The following is a 25,680-nucleotide window of genomic DNA, read 5'->3' as shown; positions in this document are numbered from 1 at the left end:
CATATGCATGGCTTGTAAAAACAAAACAAACAGGAAGCGTGACCCTTGCCAGCTCTAGTAAATTTTTGCCTTCATAAGGGTCGCCAATGATAAAGACAAATTAACTACAATGAAAACGCAATTTGTAAATGTGTGGACTCGCCACCCGCTCCTGGTAGTGTAACATGCACATGGTCATGGCGTGTGGATGCCATTGCGTGATGCGTGCTCCATACACGCGTACACCATCACGCTTGCAATTATTGTATCCGCCCTCTTGAAAGAGGTACTGGTAGACAAACCTGAGCGATCGAAACACATTGTTTTTCGGCTCCATACGCTGAGCTCCGAGGAAGGTGCCCGGGAAATTTGACTCTCTCAGTGAGCCAATCAGAAGGCTATGTGGTTGCTATAGGCGGAGCTTAACATCGATTGGCACCACTGTACGGATGGGTGATTCTCACCTCGCATCGCCGCTCGGACACTGTCTTTGAGAAAGATGTGAATCTTCAAAGCCCGTTTTCTCGCAATTTTGTCAGGCTAACAACTTAAAAAGTCCACTTTATTTCGCTTTCTGTGCCCACTTATGGTGCCGAAGAATACAAGTGTTTGATATCAATGGAAAGCTTAGGAAATGGGCAGTGTGATTCAGAGAAAAAACGAATTTTCAAAATTCCCGACTTTTGCCTGAAACCGTTGTCGCCGGTCACATATTTGTGTGGGGTCAGGTAGTTCAAGCGAAAAGTTTCTCATTCAGCTGTTGATCTCAAATGTTGATGCAGATATTCACTGGTGGCACGCAGATGCATTACATGTAGGAATGTATCTCACCAAAATGTGCAAGTCATTGTTTACTTAGTCTCTTTAAAAATTGACATGGTGTTTGGCCAATACCAGAGAATATTTGGTGGGCTGGAATGAACATCCACCCAAGCTTGACACAAATAGAAATTCAAGGGCAATTTTGATTGAATTTTTCCACTGGGTGGAAGGGTATTCCATGTTAGATTATAAGCTAAAACTAAAAAATCAGTGATTGGATTAAATATGCTTCATTATTGATTTGAATACTTTCTCTTATTCATTGGATATTGTTTGAACGATGTGTATTTTATTTCATACATATATAACTATGTATCAATGTAGGGCAAGTCCAAGATAACGCGTGCGTTACGTATGGGACATTCAGAGACTTTTATGACCTGAAAAATAGTGTTAATGGCTTTTGATCATATTAAACTTTATCATGGTGATTGATATCTAGGAGAAGTATAATCATGCAAAAAATGGAGAAAAATGACCTTCACAATTATATTTTAGAAGAGAAAATATGTGCCGTTACGTATGGGACCAGAAAAATTTTGTTTTTTTGAACATTTTTTTCAACCTCAAAACTCTCTGAAAGTATTTCATTCTACAACTTGTAACTCACTGTGATGAAAGTCACAACACTCAAGATTATCACAGGTAAGTTTCGTGTCATTAGGCAAAAAGCTCTAATTACAGGTTCTAATTAAAGACAGACATGACGTGTTACGTATGGGACAGTTACGTATGGGACAGTTTGTCCCCCATTCATTTAGTGTGTGAAGAACCATGTTTATGGGTATTTTGCATAATTATTGAAGTGTTGAAACTACTCAAATACTGATCCAGATTGTCAAGGAAACAATATTCCCCAAATATTCACCATCCTAATCATATTCAATCATATTTTTATATTTTTATGACCAACCCGAGTATGCATGCCCTTTGTCCCCCATTCGTTTAGTGTGTGGAGAGACATGTTTATGGGTATTTTGCAAAATAATTTTGCAAAATACCCATAAACAAATTTTTGCATAATTATTGAAATGGAATCAGTTGAAATTACTCAAATACTGATCCAGATTGACAAGGGAACAATATTCCCCAAATATTTACCATCATAATCATATTTAATCATATTCTATATTTTTATGACCAACCCGAGTATGTATGCCCTATTTTTATCAGGATAGTTACTACTGAAAAATTGAATAGTTTAAAGTGTTAACTTCCATTGATGAAGGGCAGTTTGCCATTTCGTTTCAATAAAAAACAACTTGACACAAGAAATATTAATTTTTATAAATATAAAGCAATACCTGCTGCGTGGAACCCCAGTGATCGAGTAGATATATGATGTCTGTCTAGCAGTCAGGTCATTGATTCGAGTCACACCTCAGTATGTATGCCCATGAATTTTGTCGTGGCTATTATTGAAAACTGAATAAGGACAATTTGTGTGTATCACTTGCAATAAAAAAAAAATTCATTTTACTTTATATTTTTTTAAATATATATCACAACCATTTCAAATTGGATCTCCATCACTAAACTTTGAATTCCTCTAGTCCTACAGTTGTAGGATTGTATGCTCTTTAGTAATTCATATAATTGGCTTCCAATCATCTCATTAAATGTTGAAAACTGAATCCCCATTTCTACAAAAAACTATACCATCCCTTTAATGCTGATTTTTCATTGTGTATTTTGCCATTTTCCCCTCCCCCTTTCTGAAAATTGTTCAGACAAGTACATGTATTGTTTAAAGTGTCTATAACTCAAAAAGTAGCTACAATGTTGGGATGCTTTCTTCAGGATGATTGACCATTTGTGTACTGAGAGACCTTCCCAGCTAGCTACATGCATTCACATGCATTATGTATGAGGATGTCCCATACGTAACGCATTTGTCCCATACATAACATTATTTCAATGCCTAATAAAAAATATTTCTTTTACTGTTTTTTCTTTTTTCTATGGTATTTAATTTCTCTAAACGATAAATTAGAACTTTCCAAAAGGGCATTAATATAACCTTAGCAATTTTAGAAAAAACCTAAAAAAATGACCTCAATTTGTTACGTATGGGACATCTCATGATAGGACACGAGCTAATTTGTATAATCATTTGCATAATCCCTAAATTTTCATACCAAGTTAAACTATTTGATGAACTTCTTGTGTCCACATATTAATCAAATACAATTTGCTTTCCTTTGAATTAATATGAATTTTTATAAATGTCCCATACGTAACGCTGTGTTTCACATTTATGCAAATGAAGCCCTTGAAATTTGCATAAATTTACGTAATATAATTTTTTCCTCCATGGAACTCAAAACTTCAACTCATAAGCTTCAAAATGATACCAAACATGTCAATATTGAGCGAAGATGAAATTTTGCCTTCTGAGGGGACCTTATCTTGGACTTGCCCTGTATGATCACATGGTTTTGAATAATTTGAGGTCTATTAAGAGGTTTTCCATGGCTTTAAGCACTTAAACACTTTTGCTTAGAATATCAACAACTCAAAATTCAAGTCAGAATGTACATGTTCTGCTTTGTCTGCGATTTTTGTTGTACAGATAGTATGCAAGTCATAACGTAGGGCCTACGTTTGTATCTTCATAAAAATGCTAGTCATTGTTGATATAACGTCCCCTTTGATATTGACTTTGTGTGTGCAATGGCTGCTTGTATAGATGTTTGCTGACTGGCTGGATAATAGAATAATTTAATTTAGGTGAATGTGCTTGAGATATCACAGTTTTATCACACGATAATGAGACGTTAATGTATGGACACTGCCACAGTGGCACCCATCCATGTTAAATGGAAGATGAGGTCAAAAAAACATCTTGTTTGTTTCTTTAGTATTTAGCAGTGGACCTTGGTTTATAATTACTTGAACATTTCTGTCTATAGATATACTGCAATCTGCAAGTCACGGAAATGATTGCCAAGTTTACTGAGCATTGCTTTAATAGGTCAGCAAATATCAGACAAATGAGAATTCTGTATCATTCCTGATGGACAATGTTTGCAAAGGATAGATTTAGACTCTATATATATATATATATATATATATAAAGACAGAGGCAACATACAGTTCAATGAAATTTAAAAGTAAATTTTGACAAATTGTATTTAAAGGAAGTTGGCTTTCAGTCATGGTATACAGTCAAACCTGTCTTGGCGGCCACCTGTATAGCGGCCATCTGCTTATGGCGGCCACTGAAATATCCCCTGGACGAAATTGCTGTATTATGGACCCTTTATATAGTGACCACCTGCCTAACACGGCCAGCGGCCACTCATTTTGTATCCCGTGGTGAATATCTACCTGCGTATAGCGGCCACAAAAATTTAGCTGAACCGTTAAATTAGCCATGAATACAATGTATTTTACTTTCATTGTGTGAATTCTACTGAGTCCTAGCTCAGTCACAATCACACAGACACGATTGACAAAATTATGCACAGCTCTTTGCCATGAAAAGCCGTCTTACCACTAACATGACAGATTAGATCTAGGCTTCAGTAATGCCGCCCTGAATAGATGGTACAAAGGCAAAGACTAACTCCTAACATCTTAGAATTTTACCAAAATGCCGACTAATTAGTTATTAAGTTCCGTTCCTCTGAATAAGGACAATATGGTTCTTGTCTGGGTATTGTTTGTTGTTTACGTAAGCTTCACACATTATCAATCTCCATCGAACTCCGCACTCGTGAACCCCGTTCATGCAAACCGGTACGAAACAGAGCAGTTCCTCAGGACTGAAATGTTATTGAAATCAAAAGAACAGATGCAGGCAAAGAAAAAAATAAAATGAAGTGAATTGTATACAACAAAAATCCCCATAAATAGCTGCACATACAAACTTATTTGCTGGTTGTTGTTGTGTGTCTTTTTTTAATTTCAAGAATAACATGCGGTACTTTCTGCTATTAAAATGCAAGTGTTGAAATTCAAAATGGCCACCAATCTGCCAATAGCGGCCACTTTTGTTGTTTCCCTTGGGTGGCCGCTATAGACAGGTTTGACTGTATGTTTCAACAAACTGGGCACTGGAATAGAGGTCTTGAAACATTCATTGATATTTTATCTTTAAGAGAACAAAAACGAGCTGTTGCATCATGATAAGTGGTATAACACCATTTATGACTTACTGCAGGTATGCCCAGTACCATGAAGTAATTTTCTTTGATGTAAAAGCCTGCTTTTAGACTGTACTTCAAATTAATTCAAGGACTTCATGTATGGGTGTTGTACTGCTATTAAATGTCTGACATTGCCCAAAACAATGCGACTAAGCTAGCAGGTAACCTACCCCTCTGCTGCTAGTCCGCTGTTTCACCTTTTCAGTGTACTATGTGTCTAGTGATTCATGTCCCTTGAATACCACGTGCGATGTCGGCCATTCTGGACTGTAGTTTACATCAATATGGAGTGGTGTGAAAGGGAAATTTGCTGGTATGCCAGTTTGTGAGTGATGTTCCCTTTAAAGGGACTGTACAGTACTGGCTGAGGTGGGGATTCATGTTTTGAACATTCCTAAGTGAGATAATGAGAAACCTCTTATGAAATATGAAAGAGCATGTAATTTTAAGAAGGATTCAACATTTATTTGATGAAAATTGGTTTTCAAATGGCTGAGATACACATTGTATCAAAAAAATGATAATAATAAAAGGCGACAGGCCAGGCCTTTTATTAGGATCTCTTTGTTTCACCTTGTTTTTGGATATCTCAGCCATTTCAAAACCGATTTTCATCAAATAAACTTTTGATACCCCTTAGAATTGCATGCTCTTTGACATCTCATAGAGTGGTTTCTGAATATCTCGCAAAACGTTAAAAGCTAAATCCTCACCTCAACCAGAAGTGTACACACCCTTTAAAGCTGAAGCTTATTGTGTGGCGGTCTTGAGACGGGATTCAATATGGTGCTTTGAGTCTCTAGCTGGAGGCGGCGTGCTTGAGGACTGAATGGATCATGGCAGGGGATTGAGCTATATTGGATGGGAGAGATCAGTTGTCGTCTCAGCTGTGGCAAGAAACCAATCTCAGGCTTGCCTTTGATGGATTCCTGACTGCTTTTGCCTTTTGCCTTCCTAATCTCAGTACATAAATCCTTATCAACACCTACCTGAGTGCTAATGATTTGTAGCAAGTTGTACAAGACACCCAGCACATTTTATTGCATACATGTACCTGGACATGTACCTGGTAGGTAGAAGGGATCTCATTCTGTGATTACTGTTATCACTCACATTTATTCCTGAAAGCGGAAAGGGCAGTAGTTTATGGGTATTTTGGGGGGAATTCCAACTTTAATGAATGCTAATGCTGCAAGCAGGAGATTATGAAGCAGCTTTTTAATGTCTTGTTTTCATTTAATATGCTTTGTCCATCTTGGACAAACATAACATAACAATGCTGGAATTTTGGAGCTTAGATACTGTACATCGTATATTTGTTCCAAGTTCATCATGCCACTGCTGGCAACCAGGGATAGCCTGGTGGTAGTGTTGCTGCCCAGAAAGCAATGGATGACATGTTTGATTCCTGCTGGTTCATTTTTCCAACATGTTTGTTAAAAAATGTAGATCATCAGTTGTGATCTTAGAAACTTTTTTTTTTTTTTTTTTTTAAACGGAGGGATACAAATTGAAGAAAACTTGTACCCCAAGTGCTAATTATGCTGTTTGTTTCTTAGGTCAGAGCAGACAAGTTATTTGTTCATTTTGAGATTCAAAGAGAATGTGAACTTTGTACTTTATACAACTCATGAATGCTATTAAGAGGTCTATGCTCTCTCTTATTTCATGTCTACAGGGAGACCTAGCAAAGAAGAAGATCTATCCGACACTCTGGTGAGTATTTCTTTTTGGGTGTGTTGAAGTGAAAATGAAGTCATCTGCCTGTATAATTTCGATATTTTGTTGATAACCAGATTGCCATCTTTCTTGGTTACTGATATGTGGGAGAAAAAAAAACAACACTCACCTGCTTAAAGTGTGTTATGAAGGAGTTTTTATGTTACCCAAAAAAAAAAGTTCAAATCCTTATTTTGTGGACTTGAGTTAGCATGCTAAAGAGAGAAACACTACCAGGGCCCCATTTCATAAAAAAGTTGATATGATAGCAACTCTTGCTGGAATGGCAATTGTCATGGTAATGACAAGAATTAAGCTTCCTGATTGGCTGTTGCTATTGGAAGTTGCCATTCCAGCAAGAGTTGCCATCCTATTACATCTTTTTTGAAATGGGGCCCAGAACTTGCCCTGAAAGCCCATGAAAGCCATTAAGACATGATATTGCATAATATGGTAATTTTCATTTTTAAAATCATGGTAGTTGGTACAAAATGCATACTAAAATACTGATGAATATTCCTTACTCCATGCTATACATACTGGTCAATGGGATATGATGCATAAAGAAAAATCATACAGTGAGCAACAAGTTTGAGTTACCTTGATTTAGCAGGAAACATTAAATGTCACAGATAATTGATTAATGTAGTGTAGTGGTTTATAATTATAGTTATATTTCCTGTTGCTTTGCTTGAGTACTAGTCTGCACATTAAAGAATATATGCATGCATTCGCTGACTGTGCAAAATGTCATCCAAAGACAGCAAAGAATTTTCCCTTGGACTATACCATGTTGTGCAGGCAGCATTGAAATGCAGGCAATGCCTTGGGGTATAGTCTAATCAACGCCTCTGTCCGAGTGATGAATTATGCTGACTGCAAACAAGCAATCAGCATTTTCTTCATACTCAGCACTACATGTAACAGTGAAACACAGAGAGACAGATAGAGCCCAAAGAGATGGAAAGGGGGGGGGGGGGGAGGGGGAGATCGGATGCTAATGAGCTCTAAGAGCGAGAGTGAAAGAGAATGAAACACAACTTAGGTGTAGAGCCTGTTTTCAGAAAGAGGTTCTCAAATCATAAGTTTGCTAAGAAAAAAAGACAAACAAAAAAACCTGCAACTAATTGGTTGCTAGTCAGCTGCACCACCATGGTAACCGCAATTATGTAACTTGCAATATTGGATCACATGCACTTCTGATCAGCACTGACAAGTAAAAGGCAAGAGGATGCTAGAAGGGAGTAAGTAACAGGATGTACAGCAGTGAACGATGGAGATAGGACCCCACCCAAGTATGAGTCCTTGGATGGTTGCTTGCTTACTTTTATCATACTGTAAATGTAGAAATTTTCACTTGATACATTTTGCACAATATTCTACAGGGTTAGTGACATTCACTTGCTATAAGGTTGAGTGCCAAATTGATGAAACTTTTCACACTACAAAATTAGCCTATGTTTAAACTGGCTCATGTATCATTAAATTCATAGGTTCTTTTAAAAATCTAAAAGGCAATTTTAACATACCAGTTAATTGACAAAAAGAAAGTTTCAGAAGATACAAGGAAGAGAACCTATGCTGTTTTCAGTGTTTTACAACTGATCATGTAATATAAGATTTTTTTAAAGAAGATGTTTTGGGGGAACTTTTTTGAATAAATGCGTAGATTCCACAATGTGTGAAATGGCCCAGAAATTGAATATTTATTCCAGCAAAGCTGTATATAACTTATGCCGTATCATCATGTGTTCACTTCGGTAGGTGGCTTTACAAGGATGGTCTACTTCCAAAGAAGACAACTTTTGTTGGCTACGCCAGGTCTGTCATGTCCATCGATGAACTCAGGAAACGAGCGACTCCCTACATGAAGGTAAGATGAACCACACTGATACTGACAGGTGCAATGGATTGAATTTGGTCTCTACCTAACAGTGCACTGTTACAAAGTGTAAAACGATCGCTAATGCTGTGTTTACACCATGTTCCTGGCGACCACGGCAACGCCATTTACCAGAAAAGTAATGCACCGTGAGTAGATGAGACATTCTCTCAGTGAACATAATGTATAGCTATCAGACGCTGTCCTCATGGCTTCCGGTCAATATTTTCCATCGCGGCCCGCTACGGACTGCATTCAAGTTTTGTTACAGCCTATTACGTGCTGTCATGTTTTGGTGCGTTTGCCCTGTTTTATTATGGCCCACAAGGCTTCTCGTTAGCACCGGGACTGCCATGGCAAATTTGTTGACGGTTTAAAAATCTGACCCAGCATCCATGGCAATCACAACCTGTCCATCCCGTCAATCCTGACTGCTGTGGCCGCTGGGAACATGGTGTAAACGCAGCATTTATACACTTTTTTGTTGCCCCCAATGTGATGAATCAGCAAGGTCTTTAACCCTGATCAAGCCAAGCTTTTTTGCCTATGCTACAACCAGGGGGGGGGGGGGGGGGAGGGAGGCAGATTGCCATGAAATTTGGCATGTTTGACACCCATGTTGTAATCTACAAGATTGTGTCTTGGTTTGAAACTATCGATTCTGATTAAATGATTATGCAAATTAAGCTCAAGATTTAGCATGATTAAAACTACTTTCTTGGTTTGTGTATCTGTATTAAAATGTTCAACAATTCATCACAAAAACTTTCAAAAGTCCATTTCAGTTATGTATTTTATTATTTTTAGAATTTCTTAGGGTCTTTCCTTGTTTTTATAGACAATTTTTTTTGTTTATATTGTCACTGACCACTTTCCTACCATAGTTAGTGTGAAATTAATCATTCAAAGTAATGAATAGTAAAAATGGGTTTTTATGAGTTTTATGACAGAGCACTGATTTATAAAAGAAATGTACACAAAATCACAAAATTGTGCCCGTTTGGTGACATGCAGCTACAAAAATGCGTGCGACTTCATAAAAAGTTTGTGCTGACATTGCAAATTTGGTCTTAAAAGTTGTGCGAGACTTGAACAAAAAAAGTCAAGAAGCCGTATGATGAGGTCTTCTCATGTCACAGAATTATTGTGCGAAACGTTGAGGGGGGGCTGATTCTGCCTCCTCCACCTCTTTCTGAACAGTGTAATGATGAACGATTCATGATAAACGATTATATCAAGAGAAAAAGGAATATGATTTATGACACAAAGCAACATGGTCTTCTTTGTTCAGGCTATCATGACAGTGGGAAGGTAGCATTTTTCAGTTTCACACAAGCTTATGCTGTGTTTTACTCTTGTCTGTAGGTTAAAAATTGCAATAACTAATATGGAGTTAGCACTAATGTAGTCTACTCTTAAGCCTTCTCTGACATGGCTCTGATGTTATTATGATTACACAGTTGAAGGATGGGCAGGAGGAGAAAGTGAATGAATTCTTCAAGGCCAACCGGTACGTCAAGGGCTCCTACACGGACGACGCGGCCTTCGAGAACCTGAACGGGGTGCTCGAAACCATCGAGAAAGGCCAGAAGGCAAACAGACTGTTCTACCTTGCTCTTCCTCCATCCGTATTCAAAGATGTCACAACGCACATCAAGGGAACGTGCATGGCAAAGAAGTGAGTACTGTATACGCCATATGTTTCGCGAGTCTAAATTTTTGCGAATCAGGAATTCCCAGAGATTTCGCGAATGGTTAAATTCGCGATCGTGGAGTCCTATACTGAACGGAGAAGAGTACAGGCGTACGTCACATTCACATCGGGATCAGAGTCAATATTTTCGTGTGTCTTTAATTTCGCGAATAGTACCTGACTTGCGAAATTCGCGAAAATAAAAACCTTGCGAAATATTCGGCGTATACAGTATAGTAACCCATTTATAGATTCCCCCGACTAGTAGAATCTCCAGAGGACATGCCAGATGAAAATGAACTCTTTTTTTTTACACTAACTCAGCAGGGGGTGAGAGAGACCCCCATGTAGAGTTCATTGATTGTCTAGCACGAGGGCAGCATATGTTTCTGTGGAAACCAGTGGGCGTGCATGTCTCCTCGAGAGAGGCAGGCAGTTTCTTGTGCGCACATAGGTGCACTCTGCCACGAACAGTGCGGTTCACCAGAAGTGTATTCCATGTCAACAGCAAGACAGTTCAGAGTTCCCTCGTCTGTAGTAAACACGGCACAACCTCTAGAGGTTGTGCAAGACTCGTGGTAGTCTGTCTAGCATGACATTCATGCCAGACTCACGCCAGACTCACTCCAGATTTGTGCTTTGTGCCGTGACCATCCAGAATCCCCATCGTCAGGAGTAAACACAGCACAACCTCTGGAGGTCTTGCTGTGTTTTGGGGGACTCTGAACAGGGTATAACATACATGTAGCTCTGTCTTATCCTGGTTTCTTTCATGGACTGATAGAAGGAATTCAATTTTTTTTTTCACATATCAAAGCATGTATATGTTATGGAAGCATGTTACTGGTATGGTAATGATAACCATAACAGAAAATGGAAACAGCATTCCTGTATTTGCATGTAGACATCATGGAAAGAATAACTCCTCGTTGTTACATTCACGTAGGAAGATCTAACACAGAAATTGGTAGATTTCAAAAGAACAAAATAGAATTTTAGTTTCAAATTTGTGTTTCAGTATCATAGCTTTGTATTTACTTCCATAACATTGATATTTTGCTTCCATCATCTACTAAAGTGACCCTTATAGACCTTTGAAACAGACTTTTGACAGAAATACCTGTGGTGATTATTGCATTCTGTTGTATTCAATTCATATATGAATCGATATCTGAGACAAGCTTCAGAAAAATGCAGATATAAATGATTGTAATGTTGCTGGGAACAGATTATGATAAGAATGAAGATAACATCAATAATCTTTGAATATTTGCCTCGATATCAGTGGCTGGACACGAGTGATCGTGGAGAAACCATTCGGGCGTGACCTGGAGTCGTCCTCGGAGCTCTCGACCCACCTGGCCGGCCTATTCAGCGAGGAGCAGCTGTACCGAATTGACCACTACCTTGGCAAAGAGATGGTTCAGAACCTCATGGTGCTCAGGTAAAGTGCCCAGCGGTCAGTCATGTCCCCCCTATCTCCTTTGTGTGTGATGGTAGTGGTCAGCTGGTAGCCTTTTATTGTTAGAATGCATGTCTCAGTTAACTTGCATTTCCTCTTCTTTCTTTCTTTTTTTCATCTTCTATGAAATCTCAAGATTCCTGCTACTGTATATCTCCCCAAAATAGGATGGCACCATTTTACACACAAGGACACATACTTGCGGATATATTTTGGTCTTCTTTTTGAAATAGCTGAGAGTTCATTGCCAATGCAAGATTCCATTTGAGATTTTAAAAAAAATAAAACTGTACAGATGTAATATAATGCATTGTTTGAGTATTTCACTGGATGTAATATATGTCATGAAATTGACCTTTTCCAAGTCCCCCCCCCCCCCCCCCACTGCAATTATATGTGAGATCTAATGTTATTGTAAATCCTTGGTGTTCAGATCCACAGATTTCAGAAGTATTCAAATTCAACGTTTATAGGAGCCGCCAGTTAGTGACAATTTTCCCAAAGCTCTCAAAGCAGTTAAGACAGAAGGATGGAATACTAAAAACCTATCGTCAAATGTCTGTGAATTTCCCATGATACAGGTTTGGTAACAGGATCTTTAGCCCCATCTGGAATCGGGACAACATTGCCTCCATCATCATTTCTTTCAAGGAGCCATTCGGTACCCAGGGTAGAGGAGGCTACTTCGATGAATTTGGAATCATCAGGTAAACTATCAATGACAATTCAACATGCTTTCACTTTTCTAGCGTAATGAAAGAGCACTTCATAACCGCTTTCAGAAAGCAGGGGGAATAATTACTACCCTTAATATATGTCAGTATCGAGTTGATGGAATGTGTAATTTTCAATAAAAAATCAATTTTTGTGGAATTCTTCATGACGTCATGAAGTCTAGTAGTCTCCTTATCCAGTCATTACAACACCAAAATTTTGAAAATTAATAACTTTTGCATAAATTGTCCGATTTTCCTCAAACTTCCACTGATGTGTTCTACTAATGTTGCTGCTTTCACTCAATCCACATTGCTCTTTGGGTTTTGGTTTCCTTGAATACTCTTTCTTCGCTTCCTTTTTTGTTTCCTGCCTCCATTATCTTCTTTTACTCTTCCTGTTTGTTTCTCTCCTCATCCCTTTCTTCTCTCTTACTCTTCATCTTTCTCCTCATACTTTTTCTCTTCCTCCACTTCCTCTTTCTCCATCTTGCCCCCCTCCCTTTCTCTGTTACCCTCTGTCTGTTCTCCTTCTGTCTCTTCTACTCACCTCTCCTCCTCCTAGTTATTGAATAAATACAATTAGGTGACACTCCTTTACATTGGCTTTCCCATTAGGTCTTCTCACCCCCATACTAGTTTCTCATTACAGTACATCATTCTTTTCATTGAGCAGCCCTTGAAGATGTTCACTTAGTTCTTTTACAGTTTTGTTCTGTTTTTTCACTAAAGAAGGAAGAAAAAAAGAAAAAGATTAATCTAGGATATGCAGTCTGTTCAATCATTCCTCACGATATAGTCATAGCACATATGTTACTCTTATTCTTATCAAACTTTGATTGTCTGGGCATATACTTATGTCAAATGATCCTAAAGTTTATAAAGTGAATTGACACTGTCATGGTAATTACAGAGAGAGGTATTTGTTTAGTTTGTTAATGATGTCGAATCTTCTAAAGCATGCAATGTGAGAAATATCCGAGAGGTGAAGAACTGATTGAAGCAGTAAAAAAAAAGTATGCAAACTTATGGTACTCAGTGTTGCCAATTTGTAACTTGTTTTATCAGGGATGTAATGCAGAACCACCTGCTACAGATTTTGTGTCTGACAGCCATGGAGAAGCCTTCCTCAACCAATGCAGAGGATATCAGGGATGAGAAGGTTGGATATCTCTTTGTTTTATGTTGGGTCTCCTCTATAATTAATCCATTCTTCAAGGTCTTGGTTTCATTTTGTAAAAGATATTTAGGATACCAACTCTTTCTAGAGCCACGACTTGGTTTCTCTGAGTTCTCTCAGAGTGTCTCAAACAGGAAGCAGGATTCTTGTCATTACCATGACACTTGACATTGCAGCAAGAGTTGCTGTCATAGCAGCTTTTTATGAAGTGAGATCCTTTGTCTTTTTTTAATTAGCTACTGTTGAGAAGTCTGTCACTATTGCTGTGATTAAGTACTGTATACACCAAATATTTCGCGAGGTTTTTATTTTTGCGAATTTCGCGAGTCAGGTGCTATTCGTGAAATTAAAGACGTGAAAAAATTGACTCTGATCTTGATATGAACGTGACGAATTGGTATGCACATTTCTCCGTTCAGTTCAGTACTCCACGATCGCGAATTTAATCACTCGCAAAATCGTCTTGAAGTCCCGATTCACAAAAATTTAGACTCGCTAAATATATGGCGTAAGTACTTTGTAATTCTGCTAGCAGTACAAGTGTGTTTTGAGAGATCGCAGGATAGTTAACATTCTGCTCTGCATCCAAAAAATATGGAAATTATGTTCTCATTGACATTGTGATTTCATCCTGTATAAGTCTTGGGAGTATACTGCATGTACCTTATATTATCCAAGAAAATACATTTTTGACCCCTAATGAACAAGTCATATACTGCATAAGCTGTTATTTTTGCATAGAGATATTTCTGCAAATGAGGAGGCCGCAGACATTTTTGCGAGATGTAGTTTTTATATGACACTGAGGCTTATCGTTAATGCGCTATTAGCCTTGCATATGGTGACATTTTCATTTGTTGTTAAATTAGTGGTCCTGCAGTGAGCCACGAAATTTGCAAAAATTAAACCCTCGCGAAAATAACAGCTTATGCAGAACTTTTTCCGGATTATCTTGTCATGTTCAGGAGACGTTAGGTGTTTAGTGGAAAGTCATTCTTTGTTTTTTATACTGCTTGTGATGTTGTGTACTGATACAAAGATAAATTGGTCTTGAGATCAGCAGTGGCAAACAATATGAGGATCTATTGTAACTAGGTAAATGAGACCACAGACTTTCCGTTATACCGTTCTCGGTGCAAGTCGTCCAGGCAGCAGTAGTTATGCCCCTAGACAAGGCACTGTATCGTCATTGCCTAGTCCTGCTTGCTTACAAGCACTCTTTGTTCTCTTAGTGGTCACGTAAACAAATCCTAATTCACTCCATTTAATAGTATATATGTATAAATTATATGGTTTGGAGACATGTGAAGTATATATGTATATATTTATATGTTTCTTTCTTGGCAAGGTCAAAGTTCTGAAATGTATGCAGCCACTGAAGATGGAGGACGTCGTTCTAGGCCAGTACGTGGGCGACCCAGAGGGTGAAGGTGATGCCAGGGAGGGTTACCTTGACGACCCCACTGTACCCAAGGGATCGGTCACGCCCACCTACGCCCTGGCTAAATTTATGGTCAAGAATGAGAGATGGGATGGTGAGAAAGATGTTTGATGAAAGTTTGTCTTGTGTCTCATCCATTCATTCATTCATTCATTCATTCATTCATTCATTCATTCATTCATTCATTCATTCATTCATTCATTCATTCATTCATTCATTCATTCATTCATTCATTCATTCATTCATTCATTCATTCATTCATTCATTCATTCATTCATTCATTCATTCATTCATTCATTCATTCATTTATTCATTCATTTCTTTATTCATTCCTTCATTCATTCATTCATTCATTCATTTCTTTATTTGTCCAAATTATCTATGAAAATATGGCATGGAACATTGGTTTTGTCACACATTCATTATAGACACATCTTGACAACAGATAAAAAACAAATTACATTACATATAACATTGAATGAATACTGAAATAAAAGGAACTAAATATACATCAAAACACAACTTATTATGTGGTGAACGTGCAAATAAAAATATATGTGTATATATATACATTCACAGAAACTATAAAGAATCAACAACTGCAAAAGATATATATAACCACAAATTCTAAAACACATTTCATTAAAAGATGCTCTATACTATACTTTATACTGAACCCAGATCATTTCAGTGTTCATCTGTGTAGGATTCTGAAATCAACTTTTATGTTTTGTGAAACTTCAGTCACAAGGTAGTAACTACACTAGCTCTGAAGAAATCCTCAGTTCAAATGCAAAGACTTCAGGACAGGCCTACAATTCTCTGAAATTGAATGAGAATTGGAGACCAAGTGTAGATTTCTTCACAGCAGTCAACTGCCACCTGCCCATTGAAGAATTTGCAGATAAAACAGAAACCCAACTTTAGTGCTTCAAAATAGTTCTTAGATGGGAGTTTGGGATAGAAACAACCAATGTGAAAATGTTTATCAGTATAATCAATGTTAACTTTTGTTAGACATACAAAATGTGATCAGTAGTTATTATAAAATTGTTTCTAGACTAAACTGTCTACAGTTCTGGTGTATTGACAAAAATAGTGATGTCTGCTGATATTTTAGGCTTTAATGTGAAATTTCTATATGATAGGATGTTTTGTGATACAACTGACATACACATATGTATCAAATATGATAACTCGAACATTTTTTAAATCACTGAGCTCCCGATGGTAAGTGGTAACTTTAATCCCATTTCCAGAGAACAAATATATCAGCATACTACTGTCATGGCTGAACATAGGAAGGATAGGAAAAAGCAGTATCAGCAAGGACAATTTTACTGTTAACTGAAGAAAGACAGGTTTGCAATTTGTATGCCTATATTGCTCTTGCTCTTCAACTTGATGAAGAAAAAAAAATATGTTGGCATTTTTGCTGGTATGAAGGTACATGTCTGATGACAGAGATAGAAATAAAGGCAGTAGTAATCACGATTACTGTTGATATGATATGATACATCAATGTAGAGTCACAAAGGAGAAGTAATAAAGGGATGGTATAGTATTGGTGGAGATGAGGATTGGGCTTTTAACTTTTTGTGAGATATCAAGAAAACACTTGTGAAATAGTACAGAGCATACCATTCTAAGAGGAATTCAAAGTTTATTTGATGAAAATCGGTTTTGGAATGGCTGAGATATCCAAAAACAAAGTAAAACAAAGCGATCGTAATAAAAGGTGGGTCCCACCTTTTATTAGGATTGCTCTGTTTTGGGTACCTCAGCCATTTCAAAACCGATTTTCATCAAATAAATGTTGATTTCCACTTGGAATTACATGCTCTTTCATATTTCATGAGAGGTTTGTCATCATCTCACCCAAAAATTTTAGAAACCTGAAGTTAGGTCTCAACCAAAACTGTACGATCCCTTAAATTCTGAAGTAATGTGACTGGAGCAATCCATTTACTGGTAATTTATCAAGTGACTGTAGAGCACAAATTTCATGAAGGAAACAAGCAATTCAAATGTGCATCAAATATTTGAACTAATTCTTTTGATTCTCTTTTCATTACAGGTGTACCATTTATTCTCAGGTGCGGAAAAGGTATGTCGAAATGATATCTACAAAGCTATTTTCAGTTTACGTGTGAATGCAGTGTTGAACTTTATTTTCTACATGATGTGTGAATTATGCTTTGTGGTTAGGTGGGCATGTTTTCCTTATTGTATCACTGTTTAGACAGGTCATAAATCCATGTCTGTAGTTTGCTGTTTGATATCAATAATGTGAATGATGTTTTTTTTAATTCTGTTCTTGCCACTTTAATGTGAAGCGAGCATGAATTCATTGATATGGGTGAAATCAATCACCAAATTATATATCCTCTTCAGATGTCACTTAGGAATAGATTAATAATACTCTCTAATATTTTAAATTCTCAAAAACAGCAGACAATAATTGGTGTAAAAGGAACATGAAGACAGACCCTGCGGGCATCGTACAATGTCTGTAATTTTCCATGTGTGTGGTATGTAATTTTGAGCAAACATGCCAAATTCAGTGTTGCATTGAGTGTCAACAGAACTGATATAAATAACATGAAGGTGCTGCATTTGATACAAGATTTTAGCAAGTCTTTTACCCTTTTTTTGTTATCAGCTCTGAATGAGCGCAAGGCCGAGGTGCGTGTGCAGTTCCGCGACGTGCCGGGCGACATCTTTGGCAACGTGCAGCGCAACGAGCTGGTGATCAGAGTCCAGCCCAACGAGGCCGTCTACGTCAAATTGATGACCAAGAAACCAGGCATGCAGTTCGGTACTGAGGAGACAGAGCTGGACCTGACCTACGGGTCCAGGTACAAGGTGAGAAGAGGGTCTGGACTGGACATGGTTCCAGTGGTGAGAGTGATGTCCACCTAACACACTCTAGGTTGCTGGTTCCAAGCCCCATTCAAGCCAACTTTTTTGATATTGTGACATCATGCTGCCATCCCTGCCTGCATCAGAAAAATAATCTATCAATCATGCAGGATAGTAAGTAGACATCACATCATGTGTCAAAGAGCTATAACCCAACCTTGAGTGAGATCCCACTTTTTCTCCTTGTGAAGAGTGTGGAAAAAACACAGTGATATAGTCTGTTTCATACTCATTCTGGAAAAGAAATAAGAAATACCAATACACCATTTTCTGAAATTATATCTGTGAATTTCCAAGCTGGAAGAACAGTGTTGGAGTCAGATCCGAACCAATTACCTGAGTCTGCTCCCAGGCCAGTCTCGGTGTTGGATATGTGAACAAAGAATAGTAGAAGAAGAATATCTTTGCCCACGATCCAAAATGAGCATAAGTTGTTTGTATCAAATAGATTCCACAAATAGCATTAAATAGGGTAAGATACTACTGTAAATTTGAGAGATATCCTGTATTTGTATAATCGTGACTGTCACAATAAATGTGTCATGATCATTATGTGCTGAGAATCATAGCTCTAATTTTTTTTTTTTTTTCCCAATCCACAGGATCTTCCCCTCCCCGATGCCTACGAGAGGCTGATACTAGATGTCTTCTGCGGAAGTCAGATCCATTTTGTTAGGAATGACGAACTGGCCGAGGCGTGGCGGATCTTTACCCCTCTACTACACGAGATTGAAGAAAAGAAACCCAAGCCAATTCCCTACAAATATGGCAGGTAAGCAGCGGGGGACAACCCTGGGGTTGGAATTGTCACATTGTGTTCTTTTTAAAATATGTGCTCACTCAAGAACATGAAAGAAGTTTCTATATGTCTGTGTATCAGGATATAGTTGGTTTCATCATTAATGTGGTATTGCTTTCATCTCTTTCTATGTCATCTATTCCAGTATAGTAGTTGTTGCTTCTTCTTTTTTTGTCACACCACACTGTGTTGCACAACATGTGAGGCATCAAAATGAAATTCAATCAAACCTTGTTCAATTCAAGTTGTGTCAAAGACTTCAAAGCAGGATGCAGCCGTCACAGGTCAAAGGTCAATATATTAAGTTTCGCAAATCTTTAGACTGCTCATTAAAACATTGACATTTGATCATCTTTACAGGTGTATAATCCAAGACAGGGCAATCAACTGAGATAGTCTTGAAGGTGATATATATGAGCTAGAGGAGGGATCATATGTTTGTTTGTTTTTTTCTGATTCAGAGAGAAATATGGCCATAGGGCCTATATGTGCAAGGAATGTGCTTCATCAAGAAAGGATATACATGAAGCCATTTTTAAGTTGATTCTTCTTTTCTCCTTGAAGACTTTATGGAAGAGCTATTTGTATATTTAAAGAGACTGAGGAGTCAAAAGGGGCCTGAGCTTTCGATCCTAGCAGAATCTTTGTCAGAGGTAAAATGACAAACAGGCAGGGAAAGCAATCACATATAAGGACTACACACAACAAGAACAGTCAGGGACAGGCTAGGGACACAGAACAAAGAAAACAAAAGGAGAGGGTAGGAGGTCATGGGCAAGGAGCCCAACAGGTAAAGGGAGGGGATTAGAGCTGGAGGCTGGACAGACAAAGGCAGAGGAGGGTCAGTAATGATCCTGATGACCAAGGGGACAACCATTGAAGGAAAAGGATGAATAGGGAGGCAACATCAAACAAGATGAGGAACAACAGAGGGATAAAAAAAGGAAAAGAGTGAAATAGCAACAGCAAGAGGAAGGGGGGGGGGTGGGGGCTGAGCAAACAGCAAGCCCTAATAAGGTGTACCAAGAGGAGGCAACAAAATGGAAGTGAGAGTCAACCAACAAATGCAAGTAATCAAACATATCAAAGTATATATATATACACAATAATGATAATAATAATAATAACAAAGAGACTATTCTCTCTCACAAATTATTTCCCATTTCTCTTTCTGTCTCTGTCTCCTTTGCAGCCGAGGACCCGCTGAGGCCGATGAACTGACAAGCAAGAGTAATTTTGTCTTCACCGGCACCTACAAGTGGAGCAACCCAAACAAGTAAATGCTCAGTCATCCTCGTATCCGTTACCATGACAACCTAGAGTACTCATGCTTCCCACGTTTCTCAAAGGAAACGATTTGCATCGGCTTCAGTAGCGTAAAGGTAGGATTGCTCGAGAATGTGGCGTATTTAATCTCGAGTAATCGGCAAGATTTGTAGTTTTGTTGCAGCATGATCAAATCAGCCATTGAATGGTTCTGACTCAAGGTGAAAAGTGCAAAAGAAAGGCGTCATTATGTTTTTGTCTGTTTATTTGTTTGATTTGAGTTTTACAAGCTCTTCTCCTTGTAGAGATGTTTTCTTTGTTGTAGAAAATCCTAAATTCCGAAGCCGAAAGCTAGATTCCCCCAATGATAGAGACCTCTCTCATTAACTAATTTGTTTGAATTCAATTTCAAATGGGACCAAAAATTAGTTTATGATAGTGTTCCTTTACCTTTGACAGGACATTTAATCAGCTTGCGCAGAGTGATATTAGACACCAGCTTGTGTGATCAGATTGTCTGTAAAAATTATAGAATAGAACTTCAAAAGTTTGAATATATTTTGCATCTCGTTAAGACAAAAAAAAACCAACAACAACAAAATGTAACATCACTTGCTTCTTGCTCAAATGACAAGTAGCAAATGAATGAATGATTGGCAGAGTCAAGGTTTTAAAATATGAAAGATGTTTTCTTTCTTTTGTCCTTGCTGATATTCTCAGTGATGTTATGTTGTGAGCAGAGCAAAACATAAGGGTTTTCATGATATAGTAAATACAACTTGCTTGTGCTGGAAGAAATTTTGCATTCATTATCAGCAAGGCTGTTACCAGGGTAAATTGAAATTCTATCATACCCGTAAGAAGTTGAAGAATTTTGTTGCCCATTTTTTTATTAGACAATCTTCCCTCCTCTCTCCCCCTTTAAAAAAAAAACAACAAAAAACAACAAAAAACAAAACAAAAACAAAATAAGAACAAGAACAACCAAACCAAAACAAAACAAAACAAAACAAAACACTATCTTCATGTCATTTGATATTATTTTGGGAGGGGGGAGGCATCAAACATGATTTTGCAAAATCACATATGTTCCCAGAACATTTGGAGTCTTTGATGGAGTGGCACTTTGGACATGTGTATCGCTGCCCCCCTTATCTCTATAGAAGAGGATATTTTTGATGACACAAACACAGCAATATTTGATAATACTGTAGAGCAAGTGGTGTGATATAAAAACTTGTTACTCCAGCTGGGTGTCAGGTATCTGCTGCTGGAACATAACAGGCTTCCACCCAGAGGTATGTGCTGCTGTAACAATGAGATGCTGCTTTAGCTTTCAGTGGTCACGTGTGGGATATTTGTATATGTAGAGACATATTTGTCAATAATTTCAAGTATCTGCTTTCTCAAACGTCTTCTCGAATGCTAAACTTAGTTTCCCCGCGAAAATTCACTGATGTACGGCTTCTGTGTGTAGACTTCTTGTTTTGTTTTGTTTTTTTCATTTGTTTGAAAATAGACCTGCTTAACATAATGAGTAATGCTATAAACTCAATGTGTAATTCTACAAATGCTAAATGAAATTGACGAGAGGCTCATTACAGGAGTTTATCATGAATGAATAAGATTTTATAGTCTCTGATATGATGTTGTGGTGATAGTCATCAGGGCACTGGATGATTTCTTTTCAAAATTGAATTCCTTGTTGGTCGGCAAGAATATCTGCTGTTAACCAACTGAAGGGTCTTTGTGCATAATCTGCATACCATGTGTTAATCAATGTACAATTTTCATAATTATCAATACTAACACCAGGACAGAAATTCATTTAAACAGGAACAAACTACTTATTCAATTTAAATGTCCTGTTCATCTGAACATTTAATGCTTCACCTTAAAGACATTCAGTGACAATGTGTGAGGCCATGTGTTATTAGTGTTAACCAGTCAGAATAGAAATTGACAGGGTATGAAGCCATGCCTCTACACAAAAGCATCTGTAGGGATTTCCTTTTAGAAGAATTTGTAGGCATTCTTCTTACCATTATTACATGACTGGATACTGAAGTTTTGAAATGACAAGCTTGTTTATTAACCGAGTTATACATGATCCAGTCATTGTCTGAAAATGAATATCTATTTTTCTATGCAAATTATCCTATTTAAGTCATCTGTTGATTGCAAGAATGAAGTTATGATGGATCTCATTAATGTATACGGAGGAATGATACAGTCTTTACGTGTGTCACAGTGAACGCATCCATTTGGATGTTAAGGTCTGGGCAAAGCCCATTGCAGGTCCATTGAACATTCATTGAAGAAGTCATATGTACTGATATATTTCAACATGATGGCACAGAAATACAAAGGGCAACTGACGTCATCCCTAATTATAGCTGACTGCCTCCTTGCTTGCATGAGGAGGCTACCTACTGATAACTGGAGAATCTTTATTTGAAGATTGTGGTACAAATACCACTCTGCTTGGCAGATGTCACTGCCATGCCATATCTCACATAATTGTGATGTTGAACAGTAAGTCGTGGTGAATACGACCTGTGGTATTTATTACAGAGCATCTACATTCACATCAGCTATAAAGTGAACTTAATTCTTAAGCAAAGTTATTGAATGGTACGCACAAATCAACTGCTTATTTGAAGCGATTGGCCTTACACATAGATTTACAAGCTTGTTGTACCTTGGGAAATTTGTTGTGATTAACAACAGTTATGCATAATGAGGGATACTTAGATAGTGCTGTCCATGGCCTGACATCATTTTGCATGCATGGGACTAAGCTGTAAATAAGAATTAGTCTCCTGAAGTGTTCATATGGCTAATGATATGATGGTTCTCTGAAAATCCTCGCAGCACTCTGGTATCATCATCTATCTTGTGAAATGGAAGTGAATCACAAATATGAAACCAGTAATTTGCATCTGCAAAATAGAAATGCTAGCCCACCAAATCTCTAATTACTTTGAGCTTAAAAAAAAGGAAACAAAACTTAAATCTGTCATGATATGAGATGTTACACTGCTTGGTGGTTCCTTGGGACATAAGTACATGTATACAGGCTGAATTTTTTTTTTTCTCTGCCTGCATGTCAATGGTGTGATTTCAGAGCACTTCTGACCTTCATGTGGTACATGATACTGATATACTATGCGTCAGATATTCTCAGCCCTTCATCTTGTGTTTTCTTGTCCTTCCAACAGACTGTAGCATCCGTAAGCAATGCAGTAACCCAGAGCCTTGGGGAAACAGCTACTGAGTAGCACAAGACACCGGCCAGCTAGGCTGGACCAAAAGATACTACATAACAGGGTTCAGGCACTTCTTTTCTTGAGAGTTAGCTATGTACTTACATTATATGTCTGCGCTTGAACATCAACAGAGGCTATTCTTGTACTATTAAAGTGGACATTTCACGCTGTGGTAAAGTAAATCTTTACAGGTGGTTTGTTTCACAGTGATGTTCTGTAATTGAGCCACCTGTCTTGGCAGAATCCCAACCCCTTTCCCCTCCCACTGTGAACAAATAATATAGCTTACATTTTATCTTGTATGCATAATGTCATTTCTCCCACATTGATGTGTACATTCGCATGGATATTATTTCACAAATACTGCCATCCTTTTATGGTTGAATGCACTGTACTGAATTCATGTTGTCATGCTGTGAAAGTATGGAGCATTTCAAGAACCTGTCGATACCTTAAGCTGTGTTTTGGGGACAAATACCTTTTGTGAACAAAACTCAAATCATCAAGAGATAACAACTGTAAAATCTTTCAGAATTGATATGTTAAAAGACTAGTGACATCACATGCAGTATAGATGTCATGGGAATCAAAGAGATAAAACTGGCAAGGTCATTGTCATAATCCATCTTCATCAAATGCTCATCAGGAATGCTGCCTTTTAACACGAGGAAGTAAGCAACAAATTGTTCAAATTTTGACCTGTAAATGTCTTTAAGTTAGACTTACAGAGTTCTTAAGTAAAAAGTTCTGAAGTAAGTTTTGAGCAGAAATCAAATCATCCAAGTGAAATAGTCATATATCTAAGTCGAGACGTCATACAGTGACACTGGTGTCAATGTGAAGGGTATATAGCGTAAGTTCAGACATCTTACCATTTTGCTCACTTATGAGACATAACAGTTTGTTAGGTGCTTCCTTCTTACCAAGGTATAGCGGAATGGGCGTTGGCACGTTTGCCTAATTCGTGGCATGTGATTCATATTTGTGCCTATTTATAACTCTCAAACCTTCAAAACAACAAACATGTCACCTTGCATTCTTATTTAAAGCATAGACAGGGAAAACGTACTGTGTTAGTGCCATTTGTGTTGTTAGGTTTTTGTACAAAGTCTTGTGTAAACCGTTCATCTGTTCTAAGGGGTATGTGCATCTTCGATCCAAATCACAAAACTATCTTTTTGAAGTGACCAGACTCCTGGTATGTGTTTTTAGGTTGCCTGAGGCAATTACTTATATTGAGCTATTTCCAATCTCATGAAATGAGACATTAAAAAAAAAAAAATGTTTAGCACCAGACAATTTGATAACAAGATATGTAGAACTGTTCTATATTTTGTACTGAACTCTTTACTGTAGGTAATTGCTGCTTGCTGGAGAAACAAATTATTTTGCAAGTCAACTGTTTTGTCAGAAAAATAGTTTTCCTTCCATGGAGCTTAGACACAACAAAGTTTTGTACCAATTTGAAGACTTGCAATTGACACGATTGTATTTTTTCTATTGTACGTATGTTTCTGGTGAACATTTCTACCTACTTATTCCAAGGTATAATAATGTTTCATGTGAATGCAAGCATTTTAATAAGTAAAAACAGCAAGCAGGAATAGTAGAATGATTGACTAGTATGCTAATGAATTCAAATGAATTCTACATTGTGCCAATCACCCTGTATTAGCTACATTCAGGCGTAAAGATGGTGCGTCTAGAAGATTGAATTGAATGGAGCATGTTATGCTTTCTGAAAGTACTGAAGCTGAATATATTTAGATAGAATTCTCAATATTTTTTACAAATATGAACAGAAACTAAGAAAGATTGAAATAGACTCACTATGTGCAGCACATATGAATTTTGGTTTGTATATTTGAATGTATTATACATGTATGTGTGTATGTATTTAAGTGTATACTTGTAAATCTACATATATGCAGACATACGTGCATGCGTACATACAGACATACATGTATTGATGAACAAAACATTCACACTTTCATAGCTCAAACGCTGTTATTTGGGTAGACTTAGTCATAATGACACAAATATATTGTACTAGATAAAAAAAGAAATATATATTCTATCTCTGCATGATGCATTTCTCGCTTTATATGGAAATAAATATCGGTGGCAGATTTGTAGAAATGAAGATTTATTCTAGAGTTTTTGTGTTTATGTGACAATGAGAGTGAAATGCTTTTATGTATGACAATCTTTGAATGTTTGTCCACCCCACAGTGATGGATTGGACATTCAGAGTTACCCGTCTGGGCATCTCCATGTCAAGTGTATGTGTGTGTGTGTGTGTGTGTGTGTGTGGATGTGTGTGCGTGTTAGTGTTTGTGTGTGCGTGTGCGTGCTTATGCATGCATGCATTTTTTGTGAACC

General features: G+C 37.6%; 1 protein-coding gene across 5 annotated transcripts in view; it reads left to right on the top strand.

Moving 5' to 3' along the window:
- The window catches only part of LOC139737958 (glucose-6-phosphate 1-dehydrogenase-like), a 46,452-nt gene extending 20,996 nt beyond the window's left edge, over window positions 1-25,456 (top strand). For 4 of the 5 annotated variants that reach the window (XM_071648623.1, XM_071648625.1, XM_071648627.1 and 1 more), the window contains exons 3-14: window positions 6,631-6,668; window positions 8,436-8,544; window positions 10,014-10,231; window positions 11,532-11,690; window positions 12,290-12,415; window positions 13,490-13,583; window positions 14,950-15,136; window positions 17,120-17,149; window positions 17,705-17,907; window positions 18,567-18,736; window positions 19,956-20,039; window positions 23,251-25,456. In XM_071648623.1, coding sequence (XP_071504724.1) covers window positions 6,631-6,668; window positions 8,436-8,544; window positions 10,014-10,231; window positions 11,532-11,690; window positions 12,290-12,415; window positions 13,490-13,583; window positions 14,950-15,136; window positions 17,120-17,149; window positions 17,705-17,907; window positions 18,567-18,736; window positions 19,956-20,039; window positions 23,251-23,257 — 1,425 coding nt within the window. In that variant the 3' untranslated portion in view covers window positions 23,258-25,456. Of the gene's footprint in view, window positions 1-6,630; window positions 6,669-8,435; window positions 8,545-10,013; window positions 10,232-11,531; window positions 11,691-12,289; window positions 12,416-13,489; window positions 13,584-14,949; window positions 15,137-17,119; window positions 17,150-17,704; window positions 17,908-18,566; window positions 18,737-19,955; window positions 21,258-23,250 lie in introns of those variants that run through there. The other variant, XM_071648624.1, reaches the window with a different exon arrangement.
- The last annotated feature ends 224 nt before the right edge of the window (window positions 25,457-25,680 follow it).

The sequence above is a fragment of the Diadema antillarum genome, unplaced genomic scaffold (assembly GCF_040938485.1).
Source record: "Diadema antillarum isolate AM-2024a unplaced genomic scaffold, OU_Dant_1.0 seq00000717_RagTag, whole genome shotgun sequence".
In the NCBI taxonomy this organism is placed as follows: domain Eukaryota; kingdom Metazoa; phylum Echinodermata; class Echinoidea; order Diadematoida; family Diadematidae; genus Diadema; species Diadema antillarum.
This window is presented reverse-complemented; position numbering and strand designations above follow the sequence as displayed.